Source organism: Opisthocomus hoazin, chromosome 25, assembly GCF_030867145.1.
Source record: "Opisthocomus hoazin isolate bOpiHoa1 chromosome 25, bOpiHoa1.hap1, whole genome shotgun sequence".
Classification (NCBI taxonomy): Eukaryota; Metazoa; Chordata; class Aves; order Opisthocomiformes; family Opisthocomidae; genus Opisthocomus; species Opisthocomus hoazin.
This window is the reverse complement of record NC_134438.1, coordinates 4,351,169-4,371,921: the sequence shown is the minus strand read 5'-3', so window position 1 is coordinate 4,371,921 and position 20,753 is coordinate 4,351,169. Positions and strand designations below refer to the sequence as shown.

General features: G+C 48.8%; 1 protein-coding gene across 1 annotated transcript in view; it reads right to left on the bottom strand.

Moving 5' to 3' along the window:
* Window positions 1-20,753, bottom strand: part of LGR6 (leucine rich repeat containing G protein-coupled receptor 6) — a 148,049-nt gene that overhangs the window by 52,255 nt on the left and 75,041 nt on the right. Inside the window, exon 4 of the mRNA XM_009932247.2 lies at window positions 20,675-20,746. Within this exon, the coding sequence (XP_009930549.2) occupies window positions 20,675-20,746 (72 nt within the window). The remainder of the gene's footprint in view (window positions 1-20,674; window positions 20,747-20,753) is intronic.

Here is a 20,753-nt window from a genome sequence, read left to right as displayed (position 1 = left end):
CCAAAGAAACCTGTGTGGGCTGGGAAAGGGGAGTCTTTCCTTGGGCAGGACAGTGTCATGTAGGCTTCGTGTGGGTGCAGGGTTAAGAGCCCAGCATGCCTTTGAAGAGCCACTTCATTGCTTTGAGCACCCTCTGTATTTGACAAAGGCTTGAGGAGCAATTGCCTGCCTTCTTCCAGGAAAAGTTCAGAGATGCTGCTAGGATCAAAAACATTTCTAGGGGGAACCAAGCAGGTAGGGAAGCCCTTTTCCAATGAGAAAAGGTAAAGAGTGGGAGATTCCTCCTTCCCTTCCTATCCCAGAAGATAAACCAATGCAACCAGTGCAGCCATTCAGAAGGCCCAGGTGGTGGTGGGGCTATGTGCAGTTGCCAGTACAACGAGCATTTCGTAAATTTTGCATTAACTCTGCAAGGTCAAGCTATAATTTGAGATCTTTGGTTTCCTGTGCCACAGACCCAGCAATTTCTAAGCACTGTCCTGTTCCAAGAACTGCTTCGACAGTGTTTCAGAGGATGTACAAGTGCGTTTCCCAGACATCTGTAAGCACATGCATCCTGCTGTCTGTAACACGACTGGCAGAAGTGTGTAGCAGTGGATAACCAGAAACAGTCTCTCTGTTCCCTAACAGATGTGGTACAAATCTCAGGCTGTGACCGGCAGAAGCAACTTTGCCCATATCTTTCCAGTTCCTTCTGGCTGTGGAACATTTACTGGGGGAGCTGCAGCCTGGAAACCAACAAAAATGCACAATGCCATGCTGTCAGGAAGCATCCTGGCTTTTGCTGCTGTTCTTCCTTCCTTGCACACAGTAGAGCCAATAAAAGCCTTCTGTCTGGATGCCTTACACAAACTATGTGCAGGAACTGGTCTGCAGTATAGACTGTGAGGTTCCTGCACTCCCCACAGCCCAGCCGCAACAGGACACTGGGACCTCAAAATCCAATTCATCCTCTCAGCATTTTTTGCAATACGTTGGGCTATTATTTCTCTTGATAAAGTCGGAGAAATCTTGCCAGGAAAGATCATAGGCAGCATTGGGTGGTTCTGGGCTGGGCTGGTCTCCATCCAAACCGGGGAGCTCCTTTGCATCTTGATGATCTGTCAGCAGCAGAATATAGGGCATAAAGAAAGGATGGTCTGGAGAGAAAGCTGTGACCCTCAAAGGAGTGAGGACTGACCCAGCAGCAGTGGGAGGAAGAGATGATTGACCGCCACTCTCTGAGACCACCCCTTTTCTTGGGGAGCAAGGTGCTTGCTGTCTTCCTTGGCCCCACTGTGTGTGTGTCGGCTGAACAGAGCTGATTTCACCAGAAACGTCTAATTGGTGCCTTCAGGCAATTATGTCTCTCTTCCTGTCTGAGTTTATCTTGAAAGGCTCGATTGAGTTACCTCCTATCCCATAATAGGATCTAAGTTCCTTGTAGTAACATAAGAAGGAGATGATGTCACTGCAGCTAAACTTCTCCGATAACTTACTAATGACTGGGGCCAACACCTCAGCTCCTTTCTCAGGCAAGAGTCCCAGACACACTGAGTCAGTACCTGGCTTGTGAGCTCCTGGGGAACTCGCCGTGCAAGGAGCTGAGGGTGCTGCGACGGAGGACGGCTCCAGAGCCCTGCAAAACACCCTGCTCAAAGGCACTCTGTCCCTCTCTGCCACACTTCCCTGCAAGCCAGCTCCACAATGTGCTGCTCCTTCTGCCAGGCACAGCACCCAAAGGGGCCCAGACACACAGAGGCAGGAGGTTCTGGGTCTCTGAGACTGCCCAGATAACCCAGTTGAGGAGCAAGGGCTCCTTCCATCAGCTGATACCAAATGGGATAGGAGAAAGGCAGCTGTGCACTGCAGTGCTAACCTGGAAGGTGAGAAACTGGGTCCCATTTCTGCTCTGCCTATCATGTCCTTGTGGTCATAACATACTGCAGGTACAGTGGGAGAATGGACTTGTTGGTGCAGGTCCAGAGGAGGCCACAAAAATGATCCGAGGGCTGGAACACCTCTGCTGTGAGGACAGGCTGAGAGAGTTGGGGTTGTTCAGTCTGGAGAAGAGAAGGTTCTGGGGAGACCTGATTGCAGCCTTTCAATACTTAAAAGCAGCTTATAAGAAAGATGGGCACAGACTTTTTAGTAGGATCTGTAGCAACAGGATAAGGGGTAACAGTTTTAAACTAAAGGAGGGGAGATTCAGACTAGCTATGAGGAAGAAATTTTTTGCACTGTGGGTGGTGAAACAGTGGAGCAGGTTGCTAGAGAGGTGGTCGGTGCCCCATCCCTGGAAACATTCAAGGTCAGGTTGGATGGGGCTCTGAGCAACCTGATCCAGTTGTAGATGTCCCTGCTCTTTGCTGGGGGGGTTGAACTGGATGGCCTTAAAAGGTCCCTTCCAATGCAAACCATTCTATGATTCTATGAATTACACATTATCAAATAGGTAAAACATTGCCTTACAGGCCTACTCCAACACATGGGCTCTCTGCCCCTGCCACAGAAGAGCTCACAGCCCTTAAGCAAGACTTGCAAGAGTTCCCTAGCTCTGTTACCAGACTAAAAACTCTCATGAACACCATCCCAGGCAGTGAATGAAGATTCAAGATGCAAACTTGTTCCTGATTGGCTGTGGAACAGGACCTGGTGGAAAAGTTTGCAGGGCTCTGTTTGGACTCCAATAAGTTTTCACTCCTGACTTAATGGGACATGTACCTCTGGGAAGCCCTCCACGAGGGATGTTCAGGAAATGAAATCAGAGCAATACCTAGACTCCACACAAAGTGCCTTTGGTACAGACAAGAGGGCTTTGTTATCCCTGGTTGCAGACACCTCCAAAACCCCTCAGGTCAGAACCGTGCAAGAAGAATTGCCAAAATCTCTGTGCAACTACTGAAACTGCTGACAGTTGGGCAGCTGCCCTCCACCGCTGTGCTGACTCCCCAACCAGCCCTCTCCCTGGGTGCCTGGAATATCCCCCCGAGCCCATGGTTCCAGGCACAGGGAAATGGAGAAGATACAGAAAGCAGCCAGAGGTTAAGCAGAGTGGCTTAAAGGCCCACCAAGCAGTGTGGGTCCAGAATATTTGCTGGGAAACACAGTGTCTCTTAATCACACAGGGTAGCTGGAAAAGAGAAGGGGGAGCAGCTCTTGGGGACAGAAGGAACAGGACACATTGCGGTCTGGGGAGAGGAGCTCTGAACAGGTCATGGTACCCTGAGAGATCCCCTGGGCCAAGCATGTACTGGGACAAGAGCCAGCTCACACCGTGAATGCACGGGGGACCAGGGCCAGACCAGATGCATCACAAGGTCTGGCAGTGGGGACCTGCAGGGGTGTCATAGCTGGGTCCATGTCTGCCTTGCTCCTTCCACTCGCTGCTCAGGAACTGACATGGAGACAGGGCTCCAGATGTTCAGTCTGTGGTGTTTGACTCAGACAATCATTTCTGGACTGGTGGTTGTTTTGCTTTGATGGACACTTGGATGGGACTTGCCTCTTGTTGAGGTGCCGGACTGTACCCTGGTGTGTTTGAGTGCCTCCTTGTGTTGGATGAGACCCCATAGGATCCCCCATGACCTTCCAATGCAGTCAGCTTTGTTTTAGAAATTAAATAACTCATAGGTTATACTGGTGAGAAGCACTGGCCTTTGCTGAGAGCCTTGAGCCTTGATGGTTGTGCAAGTGGTGCATCACTTCTCACTGAACACGTGTGACACACAGCTGGCCAGGTGTTGTCCTGGAGAGGAATGCACAAACATCTCTTCACCTCACCAGGGCCTGAGACCCGCTGGGCTTGGCCCCTCCACAAGTTATCAGGCTGTTTTAGGCAGCATGGCAGCCATGAGACCGCAGAGCTGACACAGGATTCTGTGGGACTGTCCCCTGGCCCCTCTTTGGCTGAGGGGATCCTCCATGGGCTAGACACAGTAGTTTTTGAGCCACACCACAGCTCCAGGGCACTGGACAACTCTTCTACTCTTTCTGGCGGCTGTGGCTGCTTTGGTTGTGTAACACTGGGTCGTGAAAACAGGGCTGGGATTTGGAGCTAGCTGTTCAGTGCCGCTGCCCTGCCGTGGGCTCAGTGTGACCCTGGACAAGTTTCTTGGCTTTTCTTTGCCTCCTCCTTCCTCTGCACAAAGGGAGCAGTAGTTTTGCCCTGCATTGCAAGGGGCTGTGAAGGGAGCTGCCTCCCTTCGAGGGTGGTTAGCACTGCAGACGGCTGTTAGGAGATGGATTGCTTGGACCATCTACAGCCTGGGTTAGCAGGAACCTCACAGATCACTAAACTGAGCTCCTACTGCCAAAGACGCCATGTCCGATAGGGTCTGTCATGCACAGGGCTGGCTCCTGCTGCTCCCAAAATTTTGTTTATGTGCATCACTTGCCTAAAAATTAACTTGGTGTTTATCCTACCAATACAGCTAATGTTTCCTATGCCTTGCTGTATCAGGTGAGACAGTTCTGTGCTTTCCATCCCTGAGTCTCACCAGATTGACCATGCTCCCATCTACCTTGCTGTGGGAGGAATTTCTTGAAGTCCACAGAGTTACGAAAGAGGCAAAGAGTTAAAGATGAGAGCAGACTAAGGGCCATAGATGTGTCTTGCATAGAAGACCAAATGCTGCATAGATGGGTGCCAGTTTAAATATGTTGTTCATTTCTTGCTTGCCTGCCTATCTCTAGTTTACCTGAAGCTTCTCCGTGGCTCATCAAGAGTGCTTACACATTCAATGCTTGTAACATCTGGGACCCATCTTTCTTTTGCACTGACACATCTACTGTATGTAACATCTGGGACCCATCTTCCCTGCTGTGCAGCTATATCTACTGTATGTAACATCTGGGACCCATTGTCCATCTTCTCTATGGAGTTGTCGCTAGGGAAATGCAGCATGCCCTGGATACTTATGTGTATAAGTGAGTGAGTTAAGGTTCATGAGTCCCCATAATAAAGGTCAATGGAAAACACATTGGAACTTAGCATGTGACTCATACGCAAGAGTGTGTGCGTGTGGATGTGAGCTGTGACTGTTATTTCTTTGCTGTCTACCATGTTCTAGGCACTGGGAGGGCAGTGAATATAGTGTGTGCCTTTGCCTGAAAGACATTACAGTCTGAGGTGGAAAATGCATATGAGAGGGGTTTGAAGTGGAATTAAGTTTCTGTGTTTGTCAGAGTCTTGAGGGATGTTTGCTTATTGAAAGGTGGGTACTGCAGTCATTGCAGTGTGAGCAGAGAAAGGTAGGAACAGTGTAGACAAGTGACCACGAGTTTCAGCTTGGTGTGATTGATCTCTTGAAAGTTTATCCAAATGGAGCTCCTGGTTGCCACGCTGGATTGCTAGCAGTCAATACAGAAAAGTTTGGAGGTGACTACAGTACATGATGGGCATAGCCATGTAATTATAACCTCTGCCAAGCTGCTAGAGAAATACAGCTCAAGCCACCCAACCTGTGCTGTGACCTCTCCACTTGGGAGCACAACTGGTGAATCCTGGAGGTGCTGGGGCACGGCAAGCGTGTCACTCATCTTCACCCCTTCCAAGAGGCATCAACCACAAGGTCAATGAATGGGAAAATTAGAAAGTGAAGTCTTAAGAGAGGAACTGACTCATGGGATCATCATGAACATGATGGCCCAACTCAAGATCACTGGGAGCTGAAGAGCCTACTCTCTACATTTTCCAGGAAAGATTTTCAAATGCTGTAAAGAGATAAAGCTGCTGCTTTTTACACACTGTGTACACTGGTAAGACATCTGATGCAGCCAGGGGTAGTTTCTATATCTGCTGACACCATTCTTGGAAGGAGTTAGAAATTTATTCAGACGCCTATTTTTCTGTATTATTTACCAGCTGTGCCACACAAAAAAGTAAGTTAGAGTGACTGAAGTTTGCTAAACTTCTAGCTGTTGGCCTGATAAAAAACACAGCAGTCTTGTCTCACTGGGAGATGAATCCAGGGATCCTTCATAGCATGAACACTCATAAGTATGGATCATATGAACATTTCCTTAACATAAACTTCTCAACTTCTTATTGCCCAAAGCCAGGGATTAATGGATGGAGGACAAATGGAGGCAGGGATTTATTGGGTCACTGCTAAAGAGAAGTTTTCCTGGAGGATGATGTGTTCATCAACTCATGCGTGGTCTCTGTATCTTCCTCTCAAAAAAAGCTATTGAGGTCGTTGTAGTGGGATAACCACACTGCATTTCACGCTTTTTTACTCCTAAGAAGAAGAGGCTCTAATCTGACCAGCCGAGTCCCTCCCACTGACAAGAAAAAAACATGTCTGGGGTGTACCCACCACCCATGTCAGAAGCCTTTCTCACTTGTGACTTGTTACCAGAACAAACAGTTACAAATACAAATCCCTCCAGCTCTGGAGTGCAGTGAAATTCCTCTCTGGTTAATGGCCAAGCTGCGCCTTGCACTTGTATTTTCTCTTGGATCTCCTCTGATAGCTTTCTCTGGGGGTCCCACAAAGGTGTGCTGGGTCTTGTGCACAGGGCCGTGGGGGAGAATAAGTGCTCAGATTTGCTTTGGTACCCAGACTCTGATGATGTGTATTAGCTTGGTGACCTGTTTTTGCCAGACAAAAGTGTGGGTTGAGGTAGGGTAGGGAGAGGGGCATTTATTTTTGCTTTCCAGGAGCATGAAAAATGCATTTCACCCAGCGTTATTCATGTAGAACTGGAAACCAATTATAGGGTCTTTCAGTAGCCAGAAGAGCAAATCAGAATCCTCCAGAGAGTGATTCATCGCCCCAGACAGGACTCTGAGATAACATGGATGATTCACCCTCTGGAGATGCTGATCGTTTTCCACTGCTGACTAGCTGAGATGAGTAATATCTAGATGGCTACGGTCAGAGGAGACAAATCCACCTGGTCTGCCCTCAGACAAGACAAATCCACCTGGTCTGCCCGAGGGAGACGTGGGCGCAGCAGAAGCTTACCTGAAGGGAAGGAAGGTTGTGTAGTGAGCGAGGCCATGAAGAATGACTCAGAAGAATCTTATTTCTTTCCTAGTGGTATCTTAAGATCTCCCACCACGAGGGAAGGATCTAGCACTCCAGTCATAGCAGGGGCATGAAGACACCAGCCTCTTGCTCCCAGCCACTTGACTTCGCAACTACAAACCTGGCCCAAGGTGCGCTATTGTAATGCCAAATGCCAGAGTGGCTCCTCCGGCTGATGTCCTTTCAGGGCTGCAAAGGGGAGGCAGTGAATCTGCTCGTTAGGTCCTACCAAGAACACAGTGACCAAGCCACAGTTTTTGCCCCTCCAAAAGAGGGTGATGGATTTTCTGCAAAGGGCATTAGCCAATGGCTTTTGAAAATGTGTCATTGCTCATCATTGCAGTAAAAATGCTAGTGTTTTGAAAGCTACTGGGGGACACTCCATAAACAACATGGGGAGACATGCTGAATGGCAGAGAAAGCTTCTGGAACAAGAAATAAGGTCCAGCCACACACTTTGTTTCCCAGTTTAGGATACTCTTGAACCCAGACCAGGGATTTGGATCAGGTCAGCGCAAGCAGAGGAACAACTCCAAGATCTGAATCTTGAACTGGATTTGTATTTTAACACAGCCTTTTCTCCTCAAACCTGGTCTGACATTGCCAAGCTATTGCTGCCAGTCCTGGTGACCTGCACAGATCTGCAGTGACAGCTCAGGCTGATCATGCACTGGGTGAAGTGGAGAAAAGAGCTAGCAGGCAGCAGGTTGGATGACAGCCTGTGGTACGTGGAAAATCTTGTTTGTTCAAAGACTATGCCAAAAAGCAGCAGCTCCTCTGAATTTGGCTTATCATTCCTGAACCAAATTATAAGATGTACCCATAGAGGAGGAGAGTCCAGTCCCTTCAAGGACATCAGCCCACCTGAATCCAAAGAAAGAAAACACAACTGTAACATTTCCTTTCTGTCTGTGCACTGGCTCAAATACACAAGCTACAGGGGCCACCTTGCCTTTTTCAGGTGAATCTCAGACTGTGCACACTACATCTGTGAAGCAGGATCACGGGACGTAGAGCCAGAGAGGCTCCTGCTTCCGTACAATGAGTGAAGAATACAAACAGAAGCCAAAATTCAGCAAGGACTCACTGCACCATGGCTACATCACTGTGTAAAAGTCACCCGCAGTACATCAATATGTGTGGCATGACTGACTGTAGTGTTCACTTCGATGTGGTTGACGTCTGCTCTTGGCCCCTCCTAGACTTTCTTCTCTGTAGAAATACCATCAATCACTTAAAATGCCAAAATGGAGACCAGAATTCTGAAAACAAGAATGGGGACAAAACTGCACCTGCTTAGCTGTGCTTCTCTCCAGAGCTGGCTGGAGAAAAGGGAAATCCCCTCAGAGAGAAGAAGGGATTTCAGAGATGGGGCAGGAAGGTTTTGAGCAGCAAGTAGCCTCTAGAGTGGAAGGATCTTCCTTAGCACGCCACCTGCACTATGACATTTGTTCTGGGCTCTCTTTCCTGCCGTAGGCATGCTTTCTGCTGCAAAGTGATTTAAGCAGGTGAAATTCAAGGACCTGTGCAGTGGTCTGTACCAGGTGAAATTCAAGGTCCTGTCCTCTCAGCAGCAGCAATCATCACCAAGAAAGTACTTGCAGTTGTTTTGCTTCAGTCTATCTTCAGATTCGCCATTAAGAATGACCTCACTGTGCTTCCCTGACCTCTTTTTCATTGTGTGCCAGAAAAACCCTGTAGCAAATAAATCATGTTACAGGACTGAGGTGGTCTTGCCACAGGACAGCTTCTATGCCAACAGATTGTAACTCACTGCTGTGTTACGTTGACTTTATAGATTTCTGTTTTTTCCATAGCTTTTATCCCCTAAATACCCAATGGAAACAATGCCTTTCTTAAACCTTACTGCATCCCATGTGATTTATAGAGAAGAATATTGCTGTTAACAGCAAACTGTCAAATCTTAAATAGATCAAAGAAGTGAAACGAGGAATGAATTGACTGAGCTCTTCAGGCCATGCTAATTCCAAAGTAATTTTTTTTCTTCCTTCTGTCATAAGAATTTATATGCTTGTGCAAATCTGATCAGGTGGGCAGAGCATTCCTCCTTTGTCTACATCAAAGTCCACATGTTCTCAAATTTCTATAAGTCATTCTTTGCATTTTAATCTCCGTCCATATGTATAAAAATAATTACCTGCCTTGAGGGACATGGGATGACGTAGTCTTTATTGCATTTCAATAAGACTCCAAAAGGTTCCTGCTAAAGATATCAGAGAAGTGGCAAACCAATTGGCTGGAGGAACTGGTTTATTTTAGTTAGAGGTAAAATTAACCTGCATGCAGGGAGTGTACATATCAGGCTGATTTAGTGCAAGGAGATTATGAGTCAAGTAAAGCTGGAGTGAAATCAGAATATAATGGGAAATTATATTTGTAGAAAACATGGAAATGCTTGCAATATTTTTAAGATCGGTGTATATGATACCGTTTGTCCTCCAGGTTGCATCCCATCAGCTTATGAAGTTATTGAATCCTTCTGCAGGACAGATGTAAAGAGGACAGACACTGCTGTCATATAAGCACCTGAAATGGGAAGGTGATGTTAGCAGGAGCAGTGCGGATGAGACTGGAGTCCTCCTCAGGGAGACTGTGGCTGACTTCAGCTGGGAACAACAGATTTGTGGCAGAGTGGCAAGTGAATCCTGAAAAAATTTCAGAGGGATGCAGTGAACAAGGACTGTGAGGGAGAAAGCAGAACTAAAATGAGAGGAAGGACAGGATCCCAGGGAATGGGACTTACGGGGCTGTTGCCCACCAGCTGTGCCTGGTTGCAGTGGTGACGGTAACTGCGTACTGGGTGCATTAGCCACCAGGTAGTAGAAAATGATTTGCTCTAGGTGAGTGACACATGTTGACATGGAGGGAAGGTCTCTTGCTCATCTGCAGTTTCTTCCCTGACATGCTGCACACAGGAGGAGTGGCCAAGAGGCAGAAGACAGACGGACACAGTCACAGTTCTTTTTTTTCCTGGGACCCTTTTCTTTGGCAAACACACCATCAAGCCCAACAGCAGGAGGTCAGTCCTTTTGGGATACAGGGCTAACGAAGTGCCCGCAGTGACTGAGGCCAGTGTTTGCTAGTATTGAGGTGCATCTTGCCAGGGAGACAAGAGAAAACTCAAAGTGCATTGTGGAAAGGAGGCAAGAAGAGCCTGACCTTGTGGTGCAAGATCTTTAGGCTTCACTCCTCGTGAGGGGAAGTGCTGCTGCTCCCATTGGGCAAAGGGCACATCACAGTGCAGGGAGCGGGGCATGACTGAGAGACAGGAGAGACTGATGGCAGAGGAAGAGCTGACTGCAACGGAGAGATTTGTCATAAAGTGGCTGGGAACCATTCTCCAAGTCTTGCATGCCACAATTGTTTTCTGTGCTTGCAAATGCAAGGGCAAAGTAGGGTATGGGCTCAGTGTGCTGGAGGCTGCTGGGGCAGCAACAGCTGTGGGGAAATCCCATGCTCAAGGCTGGTCCAAGGCCCTGACTGTTGCTGATCACTTGGGCCAAGCAGAAATATCTGAAAATTACTTTGTTGGACTGAATGGACTTTGCAGATCTTCAGCCAAGATACCAGAATTCTAATTCTCTATTTTCTCAAATTTTAGTATTGATGGACTATAATTTACATGCTCTCTCTCCTCTGGAGCTGAGTTACCAGATGTGTAGATGTTTCTGGACAAATCCTTGCATGTGCAGGCCAGGGGATGGGCTGGAGCAGTGGTAAATTCCCTGATTCACATGCCATGCTCTAGGCACCAAGGACATAATGAGGACACCAAGTTTGATACACAGGTGTGTATCACAGCTAGGAGTCATCTCAGCTATGCTCAGATGTCTCCCTTTGGTCTGTGTGTCCCTCTCCAGCTGTGGATGGAGAGGATCAGGCACCGCGGCAAGTGATCTGTCTCCAAAGGCAGATGTCTGCTTCCAGGAAATGAGCTTCTCTCCCATCTACTTCTCTCTCTTGTCTAAAGGGTGCTGCTCAGACACATGAAGATGAGCTCAGCTGGAGCCTCCCACACTGCTGATGTCCTGTGGGAGGCAGTTAGATGACTTTATGTGTGTTAGCATCTCTGTGAAAGCTATGTCCGTAAGCTTGGGGTCTGGGGTCTACATGAGGTGACATGCAGCCACAAGTGTCTGTGGGGCAAGAAATGAGCTACCATGGGGTGAGACATAAACAAGTGGATGCTTTTACCCAGCAGAAAGAAGTGTGACTCTGGAAGCTTTGTGCCTATGCTGCTGTGTCTTACTGGGTCAGAAAACCTGCTACTGTCCTAGGGATGCCCAAAGTCTCAAAATCCCAGAAATTGGCTATTACTGCAGTTCCTCTCCAGCCTGGAGGAGAGAATGCCAAGGGAATGCAGAGCTCTGGGATTCATGGCCATAGGCTAGAAATCATCTCTACCATGCTGAAAGCACAGACTAGTACAGTGGACCTGAACTACAGTGGTAACTTTGAGAAAGCTGCACTGGGCCATGGAGCCCCTGGCCTCAAAGCTGGGTGAGAGAAGCTATGATGACTGTTCTGAGGCCACCACATAGCCACCCATACTGGAAAAGCTCTGACACTCTTCTGGCTGGCACTAATCCCCCCTTCCACCTCCAAACTCTTGTAGGCAACACCCACCCAGATGAGCCAGACACACACTAAGCACCTTCCCGAAGTGCTGATCTGCGAGGAGAAACTCGAGAAAGAGCCAGCCATTGTCATCACTTTCCATAAGTATTTGAAGAAGAAAAACCAAGAGTTTATCTTTATCTTTTAATCCATCAGGCTTCTTTTCTCTTTGCTTTCTCTACCTCTGCAAGCCTGGTAATTATAATTTATAGCACCTGCTCACTTTGAAATACCTTGGACTCCTTCTGCCTGGCAGAGGAACAGACACAGTGCCCATCTGCTTTAGGTAAGTGCTCACAAACCACAAAGTCGTTAATTAGACTGACACACGACTCTTCCAGAATACACATGGTATGTTGTTGCTGCACCTATAAACCACTGGTAACCAGACACTCCGCCAGGGGATCACAACTGGATCAGAGCATTACGTAAAGACTTGGCACCCCTCGCAGGGCTCAGAGCATTGCCATCAGGTGTGCATGTTCTCTCTAACTCTCCCCACTGGGCTTCCCAGCATGCTTCCCAGCACAGAGCAAGCCTGCTGGGAAGCAGCTCCTCACGCTTGGTAGGAGGCTTAGTCTCCAGAGCTTTGTAGTCTCTTATTTTGAAATCCAAGTTGCTCTTTGTATTCATCTAGTGATCCCTGCCAAGGTGTCCTTCCTGACAGCTCAGGCTCCAGGCAGTGATGCCTCCACATCCTGTAGCTGGCGGGGAGCAGGGCAGGTCTGATTCTGGCCCCACAGGCAGGGCTGCAGCTTCAGAGGACCTGTGATGAGGGGTGGTTGTAAGGACAAGTGTATCTGATGTGGATGTGGGCATTTGGGTGAGTTTGACATTTGCCTTCTCAGGCGGGATGGTATCCATGGGGCAGATCAAATCATGAACACCTCCGACATGCTGAACCCCTGTAGTGGATGCCTTGCTCTGGAGGAGGAGTTGCCCAGACCATGTGAAGTCCCTGATGAATGATACTTGGTGATGAACAGTAAGCCAGCCTGGTGCAGCCAAGCTTTGGGTCAGCACATGAAGTGACAGGGAATGGGTGTCCTAGACCTATGAATGCCCTTGGCACGGAGTTATGTTGAATAACCTGATTTGCCAGTCTTCCCTGCCTCCGTGTTCGAGTTTGCAGGAGGAAGCCCTGCTAGTGTGTTTGAAATATTATTTGCCAAAACTCAGGACTGCATGTTCCTTGGTTAGAAAAGGTATGGAGGGATCACACAGGGCAAAGGGAACATCCTCTTGGAGAGCATCCACAGGGGAATGTTTTGACCTTCCCATCTTACCTAAATTTGTCTGAAACTTAAGTCAGTTTTTCAGCGTGCTGTCTGTCCTGTGAAGGACTAGAACTTCAGTAACTTAGGTTTCCTGAGAGCCAATATGTATCATCTAGGCTAGTTAAAATAAGTGCCCTCCCATTGCTGGTTCCTGCACCACTTCACATCTTTTGTGGGTGATGCCACAAGTGCCATGGAAAATCCTGCACAACTGAAACTCATGGGTTGGCAGCTTTGAGAAGGCTGCTTGCAGGAAGACAGATCCTCATCTTAGATCAGAAGGGAAAAGCAGGGGGAGGCTGTATTGGTTTGCGTGGCAAGGTTTTGGTAGTGATGGGGACTACAGGGGCAGCTTCTATGAGAAGCTGCTAGAAGCTTCCCCTGTGTCCAACAGAGCCAATGCAACCCAGCTCCAAGATGGACCCGCTGCTGGCCGAGGCCAAGCCCATCAGTGATGGTGGTAGCACTTCTGGCATAACACATTTAAGAAGGGGAAAAAACCTGCTGTGCAACAGCAGCCAGGGAAGAGGAGTGGGAATATGTGAGAGAAACAACCAAGGTTGGTGAAGAAGAAGGGAAGGAGGCGCTCCAGGCACTGGAGCACAGTTTCCCCTGCAGCCCGTGATGAAGACCATGGTGGGGCAGGCTGTCCCTGCAGCCGCGGAGGCCCACGGTGGAGCAGAGCCCCACCCGCAGCCCGTGGAAGACCCCAGGCTGGAGCAGGGGGATGCCTGATGCCTGAAGGAGGCTGTGACCCTGTGGGGAGCCGGCACTGGAGCAGGCTCCTGGCAGGACCTATGGCCCTGTGGGTGACCCATGCTGGAGCAGTTTGTGAAGAACTGCACCCCATGGGAAGGACTCACATTGGAAAAGTTTGTGGAGGACTGTCTCCCATGGGAGGGACCCCATGCTGTAGCAGGGGAAGAGTGTGAGGAGGAAGGAGTGACAGAGACAATGTGATGAACTGATCACAACCTCCATTCCCCGGGCCCCTGCGCTGCTGGCGGGGATGACACAGAGAAATTGGGAGTGAATTTGGGCCTGGGAAGAAGGGAGGGGTGGGGGGAATGTGTTTTTAAGATTTGGATTTATTTCTCATTATCCTACTCTGATTTGATGGGTAATAAATGAAACTGATTTCCATAAGCTGAGTCTGTTTTGCCCGTGACTGTAGTTCCCAAGTGATGTCCCTGTCCTTATCTCGACCCATGAGCCTTTCATTGTATTTTCTCCTCTTCCCAGCTGAGGAGGGAAATGAGAGTGGCTTTGGTGGGTACCTGGTGTCCAGCCAGAGCCAACCCACCACAGAGGGAGGGCAGTGTAAGCATGGTCTTTGTGATACCTGGCCTGTGTTTCTCCTCCTTTATTTCAGGTCTAGACAGACATGAGAGCAGGACCCAGGCCATGTTAGCTGCTGCTTCCTCTCCCTGGAGATGGAGTCCGTTGTTCAGGCTGAGTCAAGAAGAGCTGTGTGGGAAGGCATGCGGGGTGCATGTGCGATGTGAGAGCATCCTCCAACGTGGAACAAGGTTTCCTGGGGTCAAGGTACTCTGGAGAGTCAGGTTCATGCCCTGACTGCGCACAGACTCTTTGATCATTCTGTGTGGGAAACTCCTACTTCTCTGTGCAGCATTAAACATTCAAGGCCAGGTTGGATGGGGCTCTGAGCAACCTGGTCTAGTTGAAGATGTCCCTGCTCACTGCAGGGGGTTTGGGCTAGAGGACCTCTAAAGGTCCCTTCCAACCCAAAGTATTCTATGATTCTATGGTTCTATGATCATCCCCCAGTAAAAAGGAAGAATAACTTTCCATCTGCTCTCCGAGTGACAATATTTATTGGAGTTTCTTTCTGCCTGGGCTTTTCATGAGCATGTATATACAAGTTGATCTCCTGCTGTTAGAGACTCCCAAACTTGCTACAAACTTCATAGCTGGTACCGTGGCCTCACAGCATGCATCTTGCAGAGCCTGAGGAGTGTCTGGCTGCCTGTGCTGTCTGGAACTCAACCAGCAAGCAGTGGGACTTCAGTACAGGTCTGGACGTGTCTGATGCATGGGACCCCAGCTTGGACCCCAGCAGTGCAGCAAAGGAACCCAGCAGTTCAATTCCAAGTGCTACCAAGGCTTGGGAGCATGTGTCCTATCTCAGTGGGCACACTCTCTGAACACTCAAAAGGCAAGGCAGCTGCTGCCTTTGGAGACGAATGGAGTTTATTAGTCATTACTTTTTGTTTTCCTGTTTCAGAGACTCCACTGACACTTTAGGTTTTTGCTACATTTCTGCTCTGAGTTGGTGCTGTGTAGGCAATAAATACCAACCTCTCTCTGTCCCACAGCGGTCAGAAGCATCCCCTTCTGTCCCACTTGTTTGGCCACCTCATCCCTTGAATTGCCTTGTAAGTCCTACTGGTAGAGCTACGCTCATAACAGTTGTTCTCAGCTTCCACTTAGTTTGACTGCTTCTGTTCCAAACCTGAGAAAGTCTTGTGTGTCCAGAAGTCTGTTTTTCCTCTGGTCCGTCAGCTTGTCCATGAGAGATACATACTTTCCCTTCAAATCCTACCTGAATCCCAGAATGACCAACGTGGACTTGAAATGCAAATATCCGAAAGAGCAAGAAAACAACCAGCACACAATCCCTTTCTGTCTAGTAGAGCTGCCTGTTCCACCCCACTCCTTTTGGCTCCCATTTTCACCCCCCTCCTCAGCTGTGGTGCCTGCTTAGCATGTGTTGCCAACTTGCAAAGCAGATAGCTAATATTCCATGAAGTGCCATACAAGTCTGGTAACTCATGAAATATCATGATGTGCCATAAAGCCACTTCCCCTTCTGGATGGAAAAAAATAGTCTCTGGGCAACGTGAGTACACTGGGTCTCAGACAGCCTGACCGTAATGCTCAGAAACCATGCTGTGGGTGACCTATGGGTGTTCCAGGCTGGCTAATTTTTTTGGCAATGAATACACAAGAGTCTCATAAACCTGTGGAAAATGACTCAGATATTTGAAAAAGAAGAAAAAAAAAATCTCTGAAGAGACCTATACTGGAGGGTCTTGGCCTGAGGTTAGTAACTACATTTGGAGAAATCATGGCAACACCAGTGAAAACCAAGCAGGGCATTTTACCTCTGTATCTGCCTGAAGACATAGTGACTGCCCACACTGTGCCAGTCCTGTTTTTCAGTTCAGGTCTCATTTATCTTTATGGAGCACTTCCCTGCTGGAATGGAGAGAGAAGGAAAATGTGGCTATGGAAGAGCATCTCTAAACATGAGATAGAAGGAGAATTGCAAGACTCCGCAAGCACCGGCTTCTCCCTATGCAAGCACGGGTGGAGAAGCACAAGGTGGAGACCCAGCAGGTCATGCTTTCACCAGTGTGAGACACAGTAGCAGCACAAGCCTCCCATAATGCGCACTGTGTCTTCAGGAATGTCCCCATCCACCCAGAGCCGGGCTACGCCTCACAGCCATCCTGGGCTTAGTTACCAGACATGGCTCTTGGGCCTTCACCGTGCCCAAGGGTTCTCTGTTGTACAGTTTCTGTATAAAGAGCAGAAAATGCAAATCATTATCTTTTTCTACATGAGCCCTCCACACTTTCAAGTGGCCAAGGCAGAGACACAGACAGGGCTTGATGCAGCGCTAACGTGGGGTAGAGCTGATTTGTGCCTATCCTTTCAGAGAATAACTGTCTGCAGAGAACAACTACCTCGGAGAACAACTATGTTGGAGAATAACTACCTCCTGTACTCGCTGTGCTGAGGGCAGCTTTTACTGCAGCCTGTTGGTGATCTGCTATCAGGGTCTTTCTGAGAGGCACCTTCCGCCCATGCTTTAACCAGGTAGCTCAGACAGGGAAGAAATCTCCATCGTGTGGGACACGTCTGAAACTTTTGCTTCCAGAGACTGCCTGCCCAGTCTGAAAAGCTGGACCCAGCTTTAGGGGCACAGCATGGAAAAGTGACTGTAGGGGACCTGACTGATCCTTATGGCTTTACCCCAAATTCTCGTAAGCACAGAAAGAACAGGATGGGGGAGGTGGATTCACTGATGTGAGACCTACAGAAGATACTACTGTTTTGCTGCTTGCTTTTTGTTACAGAAATCTCTCCTGTGGGGCTTTTAATCTTTCACACAGTCTGTCCCAAATACTTGCTCTCCTGGTGGCTGGTGGTTATCCACACCGATCATGCCACTGCAGAGTCTCGGATGAGGCATGGAAACACCTTAATGTGGCAAGCTGAGCCAGGACACCTGGGTCCTGCTCCTGACTTTGCTGCTGCCCTGGGGAGGATCACTTTGCCTTCCCATGCTCGTGTCGTTCTTGCCAGTGCAGTGCAACCACTGACAGTGAGTGAACTCTCTTGAAAGTGAGTGTGCAGTGAGTGTGCAGCTGGAGATGACTATGTGCAGGTGTCATTATCCTATGGGCAAAGATCTACAGCATCTTGCCCCATTTTGCTGCCTCTAGTAATTCACACTAATTTTCTGCCTGTGGCTTAGCTAATCCCTTTCCAGTTTCTCTGATCAAGTGAGACGTGATGAAGAAAACCCAGCCCAACCACAGCAGGTCTCACCTTCCTGAGCTGGTGAGTGGGATACCTGTCTGGCTCAGGGGCAGAGGTGTTGCCAACAGCAGATCTGCCGCAAGGGATTGTGCTGTTTTCCCAATGCGTATCTTTTATTTTCTGATACTCTCTGCTGGTCCTCAAAGCTGAGCCTCCCAGAAAGGTGTTTAATTAAATAGCCATCTGTATAAAGATAGTCCAGAAGACCTGGGAAGTCTGTGACCATGAGAATGTGTATCCAGGCTCCCTTGACTGAAGGGGCACTTTGTGCTCCATGCCATGAAATGCTTATTTTCCCAACAGGAGCCTTGCTTTGAACTCATTCACTCTCACCGTGCCTGGTGGCTGGTGGATAAGCTGTGGGTCTGGTTGGTGTAGTTGGGAGCATTCAGTGGAGCAGTCCTGCAGGTCAGAAGCTGTTGCCCCCTCTCCTGCCCTGAACCCAGGTCTTGTCAGGACTAACATGTTTTGTTTTTTTTAAGAAAGACACAGGAGTGGGAGGCCACTGTCTCAGTCCCCCTTGTGCACAGTTTTTGTCTGGGCCAGGAATTTGGCTTGGAAGTGAACCTGAGCCTCAGAGGTGCATCTGGGGAAGGCTTACAAGATGTGGCCCTTGAGATGGCTCAGGGGCATGAGGGAAGGTGTCCTATAAATAGATGGTGAGGAAGGAGGAGTGAAGAAGCCCATAGGGACTGGGTGCGGATGCTTGTGCACTGCTGGGAAGAAAGACCTGGCTGAACTACTAGAGGTGAGGGGCTGAGTGGAGTTTTGAAAGGGCAATAACAGCCCAGACAGGTTGGTCCAAAGGGCCAAGGCTGTTGGGGAAAGGCAGGAAGACTCTGCTCAGTCACCTCGGTCCCTGGATGGGAGCCTGCCTGCAGGGGCAGCATGGTCTGGGGGCAAATGGGACACAAACTGACTGCAGCAGCCTCTCTTTTCCCTACTGCTCTTGAAACCAGTCCTAGTATGACAGGCATTAGACAGACATGTATGACAGATGTCCTAACCAGACATGCCCTGATACTCAGCCCTCTGATTTTATTCTGAACCTAGTCTCCCTCAGGTTTTCTGAAGCAGCATATTTCTTCGTAAAATTTGCTCTTACTATTCAGTTTCTGCAGGAAGCACATGAGACCCCAGCTGGCTCAAGCTCTCCCTCCTCACCCAGCTTTGGAGATACTTGGGGGGGCCCACACTGGGCGAGATGGCCTCAAAGTGCACTAAGAGCATGTACCTCTGTGTTGATCCAAGACAAGCCATCATCTCATCCTAACCCTTAAATGAAGCCCCAAATATCGGTGAGCAGCTTCTTGGAGCATTCTGCATTGGTCGTGTGCCCTGTGGTGTGTCAGTGGGGGCTGTTGGCTGTTGGGATAGAGCGTGTGACCAAAGTGGCCAACCATCAGCAGTGTGCATCCCAGACCAGGGAGCCCCAGCAGCAGTGGTGCCTGTAGGCAGGTGAACCTTCAGAACCAAAAGTTGGGTCTATCCAACCATGAGGTCTTGTGGCACTGGTTGTCACACATTCTTCAGGGGCATAGTAGAGACAGGCTGAAGGGGGGAAGGGGTGTTCCTGGGGCAGCCCCATTGCAGTGACCTTCCATGTCACGTTTCCCTGGGAAAACAATATAATCCCCCTGGAGTGGGGGTTCTTGACTCTAGCACAGGTGGTGATGTCAACACATTTTCATGGCAGCCACAACCATGTGCCAATGATGTTTCAGCAACAAATGTTTCAACTCTCTCCTGGCAGAAAGAACATACATATACTGCACAGCCAACACCCTCATTGCAGATTAATATTTAAATTAATATTTACAGAAACTCATACTTGGTGCTGGAAGGGCCACACATGGAGAACTGTGCCCAGTTTTGGGCTGCCCAGTGTAAGAAGGATAAAGAGGAACCAGACAGGTCCTGGGGAGGGCTGGCAGCTGAGTCAGGGTCCCAGAGCACATGCCCCATGAACGGCGGTGTAAGGAGCTGGGTTGGTTTCACGTAGCAAAGATGAGGCTAAAAGAATATCTACTAGCAACCCACAACTGAAGGTGCTGGAGCCAAGCTCTTCTGGGTGGTTCCAAGTGATCAAACGAAGAGTAATGATGACAAATTGTGCTCCAGGAGATTTAGGTTGGACTTGAGGAAAAGCTTCTTCACTAGGAGGGACAGTCCCAGGCCAGGTCACCAGCGAAGGGGGGCATCTTCACGCTTGGATGGTTTCAAGGCTTGGATAGACCAAGCTGCAGCTGCCCCACCTAGTATTGATGATAGTCCTACTCCAAGCTGGAGGCTGGCCTGGACACCCCCAGAAACTACTTCCAGCCAACATTTCTATGATAAACAGACACAGTAACAACACTAGGACTGAAAATAAGGATTAGTTTTTCAGTGGTTCAGCCCAATTGCATGGTGGTGTTGGGCTGACTGTTGGACTTGATGATCTTAGAGGTCTTTTCCAACCTTAATGATTCTATGAGTCTAACTCAGAATTCTCTTACAAGCTTCAGCAGTGTTGCTTGCACCACCTGTGAGATTACCAAACAGATCTGCCCTAATTCAGTGGCACTACCAGAATCTGGTTGCAAGTGTGTCCCTACCCGAGAAAACTGCCAATATTTAAGTGGTGTGATTTTTCGCGAATACAGTAGCACAAACCTCCTGCGGATATGGTTACTTTAAAGGAAAAGCACGATCAGAAGCCTCAACTTCTTCCCATAGCTGAGTCACTATAGGTGTTTTAAAGCTTTTCTACCCTGACCTAACTACTCTCTATCTGGGTAAAACAGCACAACTTGCAGGTTGACAGACCAGAGTGTCTTCTGTGCTCCCTGGCAGGGACCTTCCCTGCTGTGGTCCACTGCTGACAGGACAGAGCCCCTTCTGGGTTGATATTTTCCAGTGTTCCTTGAAATGCACATTGCCACTGGTGGCCTTTTCATCACGACGCACCCATAGGGAGCAGTAATTTCAACATCCTTTACCAAGACAGTGTTCCTTCCATGAAAACGGCCCTCCCCTCCCTTCTACGCAAAGTGACAGTAATCTTTGCTTTAATTGGAAAAGAAAAGGAAGAAGGGACAGAACATCCTTGACAAAGGAAATAATGACTCAAATGCTGGGAAGCCAGGGCCCCCCAAGAGACTGTGCAGCTTGCAGCATTGATTTTTAATGACTTACAGAGATTGGAGGTTTGGAAGATCCCTCAGTGCCTCTGCAGGGATGCGACTCAGCTGATTGTTCTGCAACATCCTATAAT